This window comes from Thunnus maccoyii, chromosome 20, assembly GCF_910596095.1.
Source record: "Thunnus maccoyii chromosome 20, fThuMac1.1, whole genome shotgun sequence".
Taxonomy (NCBI): Eukaryota; Metazoa; Chordata; class Actinopteri; order Scombriformes; family Scombridae; genus Thunnus; species Thunnus maccoyii.
In genome coordinates, this window is record NC_056552.1 from 1,669,298 (window position 1) to 1,682,110 (window position 12,813).

General features: G+C 36.2%; 1 protein-coding gene across 1 annotated transcript; it reads right to left on the minus strand.

The window, feature by feature from the left end:
* Nucleotides 1–10,577: 10,577 nt before the first annotated feature.
* LOC121887213 (microfibril-associated glycoprotein 4-like) lies at nt 10,578–12,792 on the minus strand. Its single transcript, XM_042397857.1, has 5 exons — nt 12,641–12,792; nt 11,904–11,942; nt 11,684–11,780; nt 11,416–11,583; nt 10,578–10,919 (listed from the first exon to the last, which is right to left on the minus strand). The coding sequence occupies exons 1-5, from the start codon at nt 12,665–12,667 to the stop codon at nt 10,663–10,665; spliced, it is 588 nt and encodes a 195-aa protein (XP_042253791.1). The 5' UTR covers nt 12,668–12,792; the 3' UTR covers nt 10,578–10,662.
* Nucleotides 12,793–12,813: the final 21 nt, after the last annotated feature.

Consider the following 12,813-nt stretch of genomic DNA (forward strand, 5'->3'; position numbering starts at 1 on the left):
GGCTTTTCCCATTAATGTATTAGGTTTAGTTTACATAAACATTATTTGATAGTATTTAAAAGCAACTATCCAATATATCTACATACATTTCCCCATTAACTACTCTGTCTGTTTTCATTTTCTTTTTATCTGCACACCAACTTTTACACCTCAGGAATCACTTTTTAGAAGATATTTTGACCTAATTTTTTAAAATGGTGTTTCCACTCAGGTACAATGTCAAAAAAAGTAATTTCACAGAAATTTACTGTATTATTTTACAGTTGTTTTTTTTCTACATTAAGTGTAAATGCCATAAAAACACAGTAAATTATTTTTATATAAAATATTCACCATTAAATAAAGGCTGTAATCTGTAAATTAATATAATGGAATATTATAGTTTTTTAACAGGATTTTTCAATTACTTAATGGTCTTGAATGTTACGTTACATCGAATTCTATGTAAAAATACAAATAATACACATCATATTACTGAATGTAAAATTAAGGCAACTTTCTGTTTTTTTTACTTTAAATTTAATGTAAAAAAAAAAGTTTAAAAAAGTTAAAAAAGTTAAAAAAAACTTACCGTCAAATAACGGTAAAAAAACCTTTAGTTATTATACAAAGATTTTTTTTTAAAATACAGATATTTACTGTAGACATTATCTGCATTTTTACAGTCCAACTGTTGTAAAATAAAAACAATAAAATAAAATAAAATAAAATATTGCTAGAATGCTAAATAAATGTATAAATGTGCACAAAAAAATGAAAAACATTGCAGAAACACCTTAAAATTACCAATTTAAATAATGGCTTGTTTTATACAGTATTCTTTTGTAAACACATAGAATTATCCAATTTATCCTTAAGACTGCCCCATCAAAGCACAAATTTATGGATGCAAAACACAAAAATTATGTAAAATTATATTCAAATTATCCTCCTTTAACACCCATTAATGGTATCTTGAGAGCTTTAGGCTTTAATTGTATGTGATTATCTCATATATTTACAGTAAATTCATGGTAAAAATATTGGTTTGATACTGTACAAAAAAATAGGATCATGCGAAAATGGCTTACAAAAACATAATTTTAATAATCATTACCTTATATAAACATTATCTGAAAGTAATTACAAGCAACTATCCAATAGATCTACAGACTTTTCCAATTAATGTATGAGATTTACTGTATATGAATAGTATTTGACAGTAATTACAAGCAACTATCCAACATATCCATCTGACACTCTTCTCCAGAGGGATATTTTTTGTAGCTCCCTCAATTTGTTTTGTGCATTGCATTGTGGGAGAATATTATCCATCAATAGCACACACAAAAATAAATCAAAAGTCAATTTTGTCACTTTTCCATTATGAACACACTAAACATTTAAACCTGCTGTATACTGAATGAGTGATCCAACTGTGGTGAATGACGAATGAGCAGAATACGCTGAATGAAACTTAATGACTCTTTTGTCCACTCTACTGCTGTGTTTTTTAGATATATATTGTATAGTCTGAATATACGTTCATATTTCTATCTCCAGTGGATTGGAAATGTGTTTTACTTCTTTAGGGGAGATGTCAATCAAAGACAGTCTATACAGGCTCACACACTGCTAAGTAGAGGTCTAATCAAGCAAAATAGGCAAAAACATCTATGTGGGTCTATCATTAGGGGCCTTTAAACTGGGAGAAGCAGAAGAATTTAAAAATATATTGTTATGACCCGGCCTAAGAGAAACCCTAGCGCAGCATGAAAATGACACTCCCTCTCCCCAGCTGCCAAAAAAAAAAAGCAGCAACAAGGGATTTTACAGCCTTTCAATGTTTATTTCATAGTTGTGGTTTCAGGGTGAGTTAACAGCAAGACAACAAACAAAAGAGAACTAAAGCTAATCAACCTAAAATTACCTATTTAAACATAAAGAAACAAAAATACAAATCACTGACATAACTCCTAACTTAACAGAAACAGAAGGAAAGATAAAAAAGTGCCATCCACCCCTACAGAAACTGCTGTTAAATATATTTACAAAGTTATTTACAATACTGTACACAGTGGGTCAGAGAAGCAGAACAACAACAGCAACAACAATAACAATAGATACATGACTAGCAACAGCAGGAACAGCAGGAGAAGGACCTCCCCACATCAGTGCAGTCCATGGGGTTTCCCGCGGATGAGAAAGCACAAAGAACTCCAGGGAAGAAGTCAAGTTAGTAACATGCATTAATGGTAAATGAATACATACAGATGGAGAGGAGGAGAGAGGAGCTCAGTGCATCAATGGAAGTCCCCCGGCAGTCTAGGCCTATAGCAGCATAACTAAGGGCTGGTCCAAGGCGAGCTTGGTCGGCCCTAACTATAAGCTTTATCAAAAAGGAAAGTTTTAAGGGTGTCTGCCCCCCCGGACCGAATCTGGAAGATGGTTCCACAAGAGAGGAGCCTGATAGTTGAAGGCTCTGCCTCCCATTCTACTTTTGGAGACTGTAGGAACCACCAGTAAGCTGCATTCTGGGAGTGCAGTTTTCTAGTGGGGTAATAGGGTACTATGAGCTCTCAATAATTACAGAGATCAATAGCATAGAACCAACAGCAAGCATGCCAAAAGTACCAGCAGGTGTCGCACTGAGTGAGCCTCCTCATCAATAGGTTTGTACACTCAATGTCTCAAAAAATAAATAGAAATGTGGATATGTTCACAGCTAGACAAAAAACAGGCATCTATAGATGGGCATTTATGCAGTGACTAATCTACACAGACAGTGAACATCATATGAAGCATCAACTATTGTGCAGTAAATCAGTTTGGGACATCTCATCCAGGTAGCATCAGTTAGAATCAAGCTCTCACTGGACAGTGGCCTCCATCAGCTGTGATCATGTGGAGCCACTTGATAACTGGCAAAACACACTCAATGTAATTCTGCAGACCGGTTAGAGACTCATCCTACCTGATAGGAAGGGACTGCTTTACAGCTATTATGGAGATAGGATGAATAATTTCCGCCCACTATTAACTTTGTCAATATACATTTGACATTTGAATATTGTATTGAGATAGACTTGAAAAAGTCCAAACCTATCCTTGAATCTACTTAAATTTTGAGAATGCTACAGGAGGCGTTCAAGTTCGTTTCCCATACAATATGTTATATCAACACTGCACTGATAGATGTTGACATTTCTGTGAGTGTACTGAGAAGTTACACTGCTGGTCTTGAAGAACTCAGAGACCCCTCGCGCTGATACACCAGAAGACTACGAAGGGCCAGAGTGCATCTCATGTTCATGAACATTTTGTTCCTACACTGAAAATGAAAAAGTAATAATTATTACACAAATAATTGTACATCACACAAACATCAAGCACAAAACAGTGTAACAGTTCGACTAATGTAATTTCCAAAAAATAATATAATTATGATGGTTCTATTTTTTTTAAACTTTTTTTTTTTTTAAACAACCATAGTTGCCCAAGCCAGTGTTTGAGAATTATATATATAAAAATGTTTGCGGTCATGTTTCCAGACTTTACAAACTTGCCAGGGTTATAAAATACTGACTTGCAGTATTATAAAGTGCTATGCAGTGTTTTGGCATCTGAATAGTCTCAAAACGCATGGATCTATCCCTCAAACTGGACTTCTTGTATCATATTTCATCATCTCAGACCATTTTTGGTCTGAACAGGGTTGACAGATACTCAGTCTGGTAATAGCTCAGTACATAAAAAGCACCAAGTCTACATATTTTTGAATAATTCAATACAGATGTACTCCTCCTGATGCAGAGAAAATCAATGTCACTCAGTCAGTTTGATCCTGCAGGAACAGATTTATCAAAAAATATGAAATAATTTGTGTTACAGTCCTAATTGCTAATTATTCAGTTATACAGTTAACAAGGACTTCACAATGAAATGCTTAAGTGACTTTTTAAATACAAAATGTAAATATTTATCTGACTTACCAATACAATAGCTGCTTTCTGGTGAGTGAGTGATTTAGTCCTAGATGTGCACAAAACACATGAATATGAACTTTTGATTAGTTTACAAAATAAGAGTCAAGTAAAAACTTCAAATGTAATATGGGCAGGGTTTGAAGTGGAGCTACAATGTTAAATTGATAAAGTTGATCAATAGAAAACTAATCAGCAATAATATCTTAATTTTTAATAATATCTTAATAATATCTTAAGCTTTTCTTTATGTTACATCACTGTGAATTGAATATCTCGGGGTTTGGGACTGTTGGTCGGATGAAACAAGACATTTGAAGAAGTTCCCTTGGGCTTCTGCAAATGACACTAAAATTGGTGTATTTTCTTACTTTGACAGTTTATAGACAACACAATTAATTGATGAGTCAAGAAATAATCATTGGAATAATTCAAGCAATATCAACAGTATTTCAGCAGACATCATACCGAGATTTCTTTGAAGCTCAAGGAACCTCAGCACTCATGTTTCACTTGAGTCTAAGAGGAAAGATAAATGACAATAAATATATAAATGACAACTTAGAATATATGAAGGACTTAGCATACAAACATAGTACTATCAATTCAATTCAATACTAACACAGTTCAGTATTCACTGGTTGAGTCAAGCTATTTATATCCAAAACCAAATTATTTAGCTTAATTTTTCCTGGTTAAAAAAACTGAGTTTTGACTATTTCAGTATCAAATATATCAAATCTTAAGATCAGAGGGGGAAAGTAGTTCTAGGATTGTTTTATCTGAATAGTTTTTAGAGGCTGTTAAAAAGTGGGTGAGACCTCCATGTTGTCTCCATTAAACTTTGCATTTCCTGCCATACTTGTCATTTGTTTGTTTAGCCAGTCACATTGCTGTCATTTATGGTTCAATCAAGACAGAAAAGTATTGAAGTTAATTATTTATTGTTTCTTGAGTTATAGATTAGCTTAGCTTCTAACCTACCATACTCACCCACCATGCGGCCAGGAGACAAAATGGAGGCACTGAACCACTTCCTGATTTTAAGATCTTGCTGACATCACCAGTGATGTCATGGGTTAGACCAAGTGTGAGGGAATTTATTTTATTTGGTTAAATGTTTGGTTTTGTATTTATGTTATTTGTACTTATTTTGGTTTACGATAAGGAACAATGCTGTTGTTGATGTGTGTGTAAACAATGTTAACTGATACAAGTGACACTGTCATTCACCAGTTATTGGTCTAAGGGAAAGGACACCCCTGATAGAAATATGGTTCTGTCTAGACAGATTTCAGGGCCTATTTAAAGGGAGAGATGTTAGTTTAGAAGAGAGCAGAAACCAAAGAGGATGTCAGCGTAGCTGTGTGAAGGTAAGTTTGATTTTGCGTGTTTTCATTTGGTAGCCTCTGGGTCTGTCCTTTATCACCTTCCATGACACTCTGGCAAAGCTTCCTCACAGGTAAAACTTTATTTCTGAGTCCATGTCACAGTACACCTACACACAAAAACTCAATTATTTGTCTCAACAAGACCTACAAACCATACACTGACACCCCTGACCTAAATCCAACAGGAAGTCCACAATTCACCCAGGAAAGTATGACTTTGTGCCAATTTTGGACCCCCAAGAAACGCTATCTCCTTCTAGGGCGTTAATGGTATCGGCTTCAAACCTTACTACATGACTTATCACACTGTGCTGAACAAAAGTTATTAAAAACTTTGTAATAACTCAAACGGTTTAGATTTTATAAGCCCTGAAAGTTGGAGTGCCACATCGCACGTTACAATGTAAACCAATGGGGAGGCAATCTCTAGGCATGGACTTTGTGTCAAACTGAGGTGTCTGACGTCTAAACTATAAGTCCGACCACTTTCAAACCTCAATGGATTCATGACGAAAATTCCTATTATAATGTGATTTTCAATGTAAGATTTGGCCGAGGTCATGGGATTTATGAAGATATTTCCACTAGAAGACTGCTCTGAAATCCTGCTCTCAATCTGACAGGGAGAAGGAGGAAAGAAAGGCGGGGGATGGGTGTGACAGTTGAATGTAGCTCAGTTTTATAGGATATAGCAGAAAGGTCTATATACTTACAGTACATTATATACAAACTTTGTATGAGGTTTGGGGTTATTATCATTTATTTTACAATGATTGTAGGTCTTATATGTATAATCAATAGTGGGGATGACCTATGAGGGGAAGGGAAAAAATGGAGTGAGAGTGACAGTTTGGTGATAAAGTGCTGCAGAAAAATAAAATCAAAACTAAAATTTGTAGCTCTGAGCTGCAGTTTTTCCTTCATCAAAGTACGACTTTGTGCCAACTTTGGACCCCGAACAAACCCTATCTCCTCCAAGGATGTTAATGGTATCAACTTCAAACTTTGATCCATGACTTATGACACTGTGCTGAACAAAAGTTGTCAAAAACTTTGTAATAACTTGAACGGTTCAGATTTTATAAGCTCTGAGAGTTGCAGCGTCACATCACACCTTACAATGTAAACCAATGGGGAGGCAATCTATGGGCATGAACTTTGTGTCAAACTGAGGCGTCTGACATCTAAACTATAAGTCTGACCACTTTCAAACCTGAATCAATCAATCTATCAATGGACTTGTGACGAAAAACAAAAAAATGTGATTTTTAATGTAAGATTTGGCCAGAGTCATGGGATTTAGGAAGATATTTCACATGAAGAGTACTCTGAAATCCTGCTCTCCAACTGCTCCTGGTGATGTCACTCCCTCAGTGCTGTAACACATGACACAATACACACTCATTATCAAATCACAGGAGGAGCAAGAAAAGACTTTAAAACTCACACTCTAATATCTCCAAAACAGTAAAAGATAGAAAACACATGTAAATTCAAGATTTGTAGGTCAACGTCTTGTGACTCATTTAAAGTTCAAATGAAGTTTGTATCCAAAACTATGTGGAAGCAGTAAATGTTCAAAAAAGTGTGAGTTTGCTCACACTCTCCATTCAAAGAAAATTTGTCTGTGTCCAGCTGCAGTTACTTATTGTCTCTACACACCTGACAGTACACATGTCAATCAAACTTTGACCAGGTCATGTGGGTTAAAAGTCTTTACTTTTATAAAAACTTGATGAAGACTTAATGAAAATGAGGAAATTAATTTCTTTTACAACCAAACTCATCAAGAGTTTTCAATTTACTAATTGAAATTCAAGTGAAAGGGCCAAAAACTTGCTTAATTTTGATGACACAGGTGTGAGCAAGACAGACATGTCTCACCCTGCAGAAAATTCTCATCCTCACACTGTTGAGGTTTGATGTTTCACTATGACAGAGGAAGTTGCTATAACTTTATTGTACATGCTCCAGTCTGCACCAAACTTTACATGTTTGATAAGAGTCCCGGCCTGAACACGTCTACATGACAATATTCCATCAGTGATGCAAACTGGATGAATAACACCCTCTACAAAATTTCAGTGAAGCAGCCCCAGCAGCAGGCAAAATAGTGGCCAAAGGAAGTGATGTTTATCTCCTTCTTGCACTGTCTGAAAACAGCCGGGTCTGAAGACATCTACATGCCCGTGACAGAAGCCCTTCGACTGCGCCGCGGCCCGACGTGCACGGAGGCACGAGGGCCCGTTCATCGCTGCTTGCAGCTTTAATTTAATTTATTATTATTTATTATTTCCATAGTTTTGTTTATATAAGGCTTCATACAGAAACACATCAGCAGCTTTCTCTCTTCATTAGTTGAAAATAAGCAGTGGTGGAAGAAGTACTTAGATCCTTTTCCAAGTAAAAGTAGAAATATTGCCATGTAAAAATACTTACTTAGGAGTAAAAGTCCTGCATTTAAAATCCTACTTAAGTAAAAGTACAAATTTATTACCAGGTAAATTTACTCAAATGTAAAAGTGCTCATTTTGCAGAAAATCTGTCTTTGAATATATTAAATACATTGAATAAAGTAGGGGAGACTGGGGATGGTTGCAATAAGTCTTATTCCTCCAATCAGAGTCATGCTAGAGTGATGACACTCATGCTGCACGTGCTCAGTTAGACCCTCTCCCCACCAGGAAGACAGAAGATACTTTCAAAATCTGTTTCATGAGCTCACCTTTTGTATGAAATAATCAAAGCTTAGTTTGAATCATTGTTTTGTTGACTTCTGAGTGACACGGTTATCATGTGTCTGGGTCAGCGTGTCTAGCTAGCACATGATGTTTTGTCATGGCTGACATGGTCGCAACCGTCCCCAAACTAAGCAGCCATATTAAAACAGACCACACAACAGTATATTTAAATATAAACAAATCATTGTGATGAACATAATCATTGGAGTTAATAACGCAATCATTTCATTATTTCATATTAATGTAATCTTACTGTAATGGTCCAATAGCAAATAGTAAGCCATTATTATTATTATTAGTCTTTATTAAACAAGGACCATGCACAAAAAACATTAATCTCAAAATGAGAAGAGATGATTTATGCCAGATTTAGCTATTAGCTAATTTCCATCTGCAGTTCCTGGACAGGTTCACTGAACAATCAACAGATAATATAAGCATTCATTTACATGCATCCGTTACATACAGTAGTCTCTATCACACTAACAGTTCTACAGACAAATCTAAAATCACACATCGACATATAAATACCAGCACGTTCATCCAGTACAACTATAGAATTACAATTCATTACAATTTAAAACCTGAATCACTGTAAAATGAATGTTGACATGACTGGTTGCTCAGTATCCATTTTTGTTTTTTTGCACGGTGGGAAAAAGAATGAAAGTCTGTGCAGGTTTTCAGCTCAGCTGGAAGTTTATTACAATGTTTAATGGCTGTAAATGAAAAAGCAGATTGTGCAGAGCGATGTTTAAATCTGAGTTTAGAACAGGTCCTGCTCATTTGCTCAAATTGTTTGTAATTCAGTGAATAAATAAAATAAAAGTAGAAATAGTATTCTGTTTGTTTTTCAGTATGCCAAGAGTGAGCAAGACGGTTACTAACAGAGGGGTTCCCAAATATTACTAAATAAATAAATAATACTATAATATTGTTGTAAAACAATATATATTTTCAGAATACTGTGCTTATTGAGACCAAAAGCTGAAGTTAATTAGTTAAATTTGATGTATTTTTAACATGCAGCTGTCCCCAGGTTTGTGGTCAGTTGCAACATCTAAGTTCTTCTATTCAAATAAATATTGTGAACGATATGTCATATATAATCATCTTTAAATGGTATGGCTAATTAGCAGACAGATGGGTCAGAATTTTACCCTGTTTGGGTCAATATGGCACCAATGCAATATTAGATTACCTTAACCTAGTAGCAGTCTGTAATTTTGACCAGCGTTTCACACAAGTTCAGGTTTTAGCTGAAAACTGTCACAAATATTTTGTTTCTTGTACAAAATGATGTGTATATGATTTTCAAATGATATACAAGTTATTAAGAACTAATAACAAACAGTGACATGTAAGTTTAAAAAGAGTGGAACAGATTATAACAAACTTTAGTTTGGGTAAATAATAAAAAATAACAATAAATCTGGCTGAAAACAACCACTTGTCTTGAGTGGTTTTCTATAATGAGCTTGATGTAGTTAAAGTATTGCAGTAAAAGTAGTGGTTTGGTCCCTCTGACTGATATATTATTATATATGACATCATTAGATTATTAATAGTGAAGCATCAGTGTTAGAGCAGCATGTTACTGTTGTAGCTGCTGGAGGTGGAGCTAGTTTACACTACTTTATATACAGTTAGCTAGTTTAGTCCAGTGGTTCCCAACCTAGGGGTCGGGCCCCTCCAAAGGGTCAGCAGATAAATCTGAGGGGTCGTGAGATGATTAATGGGAGAGGAAAGAAGAAAAAACAAAGTTCTGATACACAAATCTGTTTTCAGTTTTTGGACTTTTTCTCTAATCATTGATTTGCAAGCCAAAAAGGTTGGAAACCACTGGTTTCATCTTTAACAATGTGTTGTATTTTAAAAGCTTGTTATATTATCCATTGTGTCAAATTTTCATCTGAAAAGTAACTAAAGCTGTCAAATAAATGGAGTGGAGTAGAAAGTACAATATTTCCCTCTGAAATGTAGTGGAGTGGAAGTATAAAGTAGCATCACATGGAAATACTTAATAAAGTACAAGTACTTCAAAATCATACTTAAGTACAGTACTTGAGTAAATGTAGTCAGTTATTTTCCACCACTGTGTGACAGTGTGAGGGTTCATGTGTAGTTTGTGTCCTGCTGAAAGCTCAGATATACAGTCAGTCTGTGGATACAACTAGATGGAACTAATACAGACAACAGAGACATCTAGTGGTGGAACGTGTTCATTTCAGCAGAGTTCAAGCTGCTTTTAGCTCCAATACAAGTCAACTCCATCTGTCATTTGGTTCTTCATCACTTCAGTGATGTCATGTGATGTTTCTGATGGAAGCTGCTCTGTATTTGTTCCTCTGGATCCTCCACTAAGTTCCCCACCTGTCCAATCATTTCTCTACACCAACAGCTGTTTGACACAAGACTTTACACCCAGCAGCTGCTCACAAACACACTCTACACCTGACTTTTATTGATGCTAGAAATATTTATTTGAAGTATATGTGAAGTTACAGACTAGATCAGAGAGAAAGAAAGAAAGAGATCAACAGATATTCTGCTGTTCGTTCTGGAGAATTACTGCACAGGACGAATCTTCATGCTGATGGCCTTCAGGGAGTAGTTAAAGCCCTTCCAGTGGGACCACTCCACTCCTACCTCACGCTGAGTGTTATCAGCCCCCCAGCGATAAACCCCATTGGGGTTTGTTTTGTGACAGTTGTTGTACCAGAATGCCCCCAGGAATTTTCTGGCACAGTTCCCGTCTGTCCAGGAGTCCTGGTCTTTGTCGAAGGTGGTGAACTTCTGTCCGTTGTGATAACTCAGGGAGTCTCCTACAGAAACACAAGAAAACAACAAGTGTCTGATCACAACACTACTGCTAATGACACCATATTATATAATGTTATATAACTATTAACACTACAAATGTCACTACTAATACAGTACTACTGCTATGGCTACCACTTGTACAAATACTTGTAGTACTACTAGTACTGCATCTGCTGCTGCTACTGTAACATAACAACATACAATATGTCATGTAGACAAGAACTGCAAAAGGTCCAACGGACATAAATACTTGAAACCTGCTGGGCCTCATTTACATTGTTTTCCTTTAAATGTGTTTATAAACCAAAGCTTCCATGTAATTAATAAAACATGAACAGACCACAGATTTGTTGTTACTGACTTGAAAATCTTTGTGAATCTGTCTTTAGCTGAAGGAATCACACAAATAATCCAATATAAGGACAGAAATCTTCAGTGTCTCCATGTGGAAACTAAACATCAGAAAATCAAAACTACTACCTGCTAACAGTAACTGACCTGCTCCTCCATCAGTGAATCCAGACCCATGCAGTGTGTATCCATAGGACTCTGGATCAATGGAGAACGAGGAGTAACGAGCAGACGCTTTGTTTCCACTGAAGTCCTCCATGTCGACCAGCAGCTCGTATTTTTTCCTCTGAGTAATATGGTAGAGACTCTCAAGACCTGAAAACACACAAACATGAAGTCACATCAGAGTTTAAAGTTTGTTTTTATGAACAGTTTCATGAAGTCACATGACTGTTAGTTTGGTTTCATTTCTCACCGAGCCAGTACTCTCCAGCAGCGCTACCAAAGCCCTTCTTGTACTGATCCCAGGGCCTGTAGAAGTTCAGCGAGCCGTCCATCCTCCTCTGGAACACCTGGGGTGTTGATAAACATACAAGATCTCTGACAGCTCATGATTTATTGTGAAGGTCCAACAGGAAGTGTTCATACTGAAAAACACTCAGCTGTGACTTGATGACTTCAGTTCAAAAACTCACCGTCCAACGTCCTCCGTCTGAGTCCATGTCACAGTACACCTACACACAAACACTCTCATTAGTAAATATGATCCTTTAGTTAAAACTACATTCAATCAATCAGCAGCTGCCACGTCTTGAATCTGAAGTATCTTAAATTGATAAAATAATGATAAAAACATTATTCCAACAATCATTTCCTTTCCTGATGCACTCAATTATATACTGTTTGTGATGCATTCAAGAGGTTAGGTGGTTTTAAATTACAAATATTTTTTCTTTATAGGGGGGAGGGGTAGGGGGACCCCTCTCAATTATGTATCCTTCAAAGTTTTCTCCCCCATTTTAAAACATAACCAGACACCCATGGTGAGGAGCACTGATCTTTCTTATCCTATGTTTAGAAGAAAAATATATGTACTATCTGGAGTGTATATCAAAAATGCTGCCCAATAAACACAAATTAGCAAAAAGAAAGTCTTATGAAAAATGTGTTGGTTCATAAGGTCAAAGAGAGGTTGAGTGGGTCAGTTGACCACAAATACTGTTACTTTATCATGAAACCTTAGCACAGTTTAGCTAAAGTAGCTAACGTTAGCCCATATGTACACAAGCTGCAACTCTGGGCTTCAAACTGGTTTCAGTGCAAACTAATGGGTGACGTCACACCTTGCCACGTCCATCTTTATATACAGTCTGTGTATCCAACCAGTAACACAACTACCTCCACTTATATCTGCTGGTTTAGTAGAATCAACCTGAACTGTCTTCACATGGTGACTCATCTTTGAACCAACATCTTCTAACTGAGTCCCAGAGAGGATGAAGTGTACCTGGACAGCAGACGTGGCTCCGATGGGATAGATGATGTACACTCCGCTGGGTTGGGTGTTGTCATGGTTATAGATGTCACTGCAGTCCAGCGGGAGGA

What these genes read in the sequence shown, in the direction of transcription:
- LOC121887213 (XM_042397857.1), bottom strand. Translation starts at nt 12,667, where the DNA reads ATGAGTCACCATGTGAAGACAGTTCAG. An exon ending in ACCATGTGAAGACAGTTCAG is followed by an intron (nt 11,943 to 12,640) that starts GTTGATTCTACT and finishes GTTTGTGTGTAG; the next exon opens with GTGTACTGTGACATGGACTC. An exon ending in TGCTGGAGAGTACTGGCTCG is followed by an intron (nt 11,584 to 11,683) that starts GTGAGAAATGAA and finishes GTGTGTTTTCAG; the next exon opens with GTCTTGAGAGTCTCTACCAT.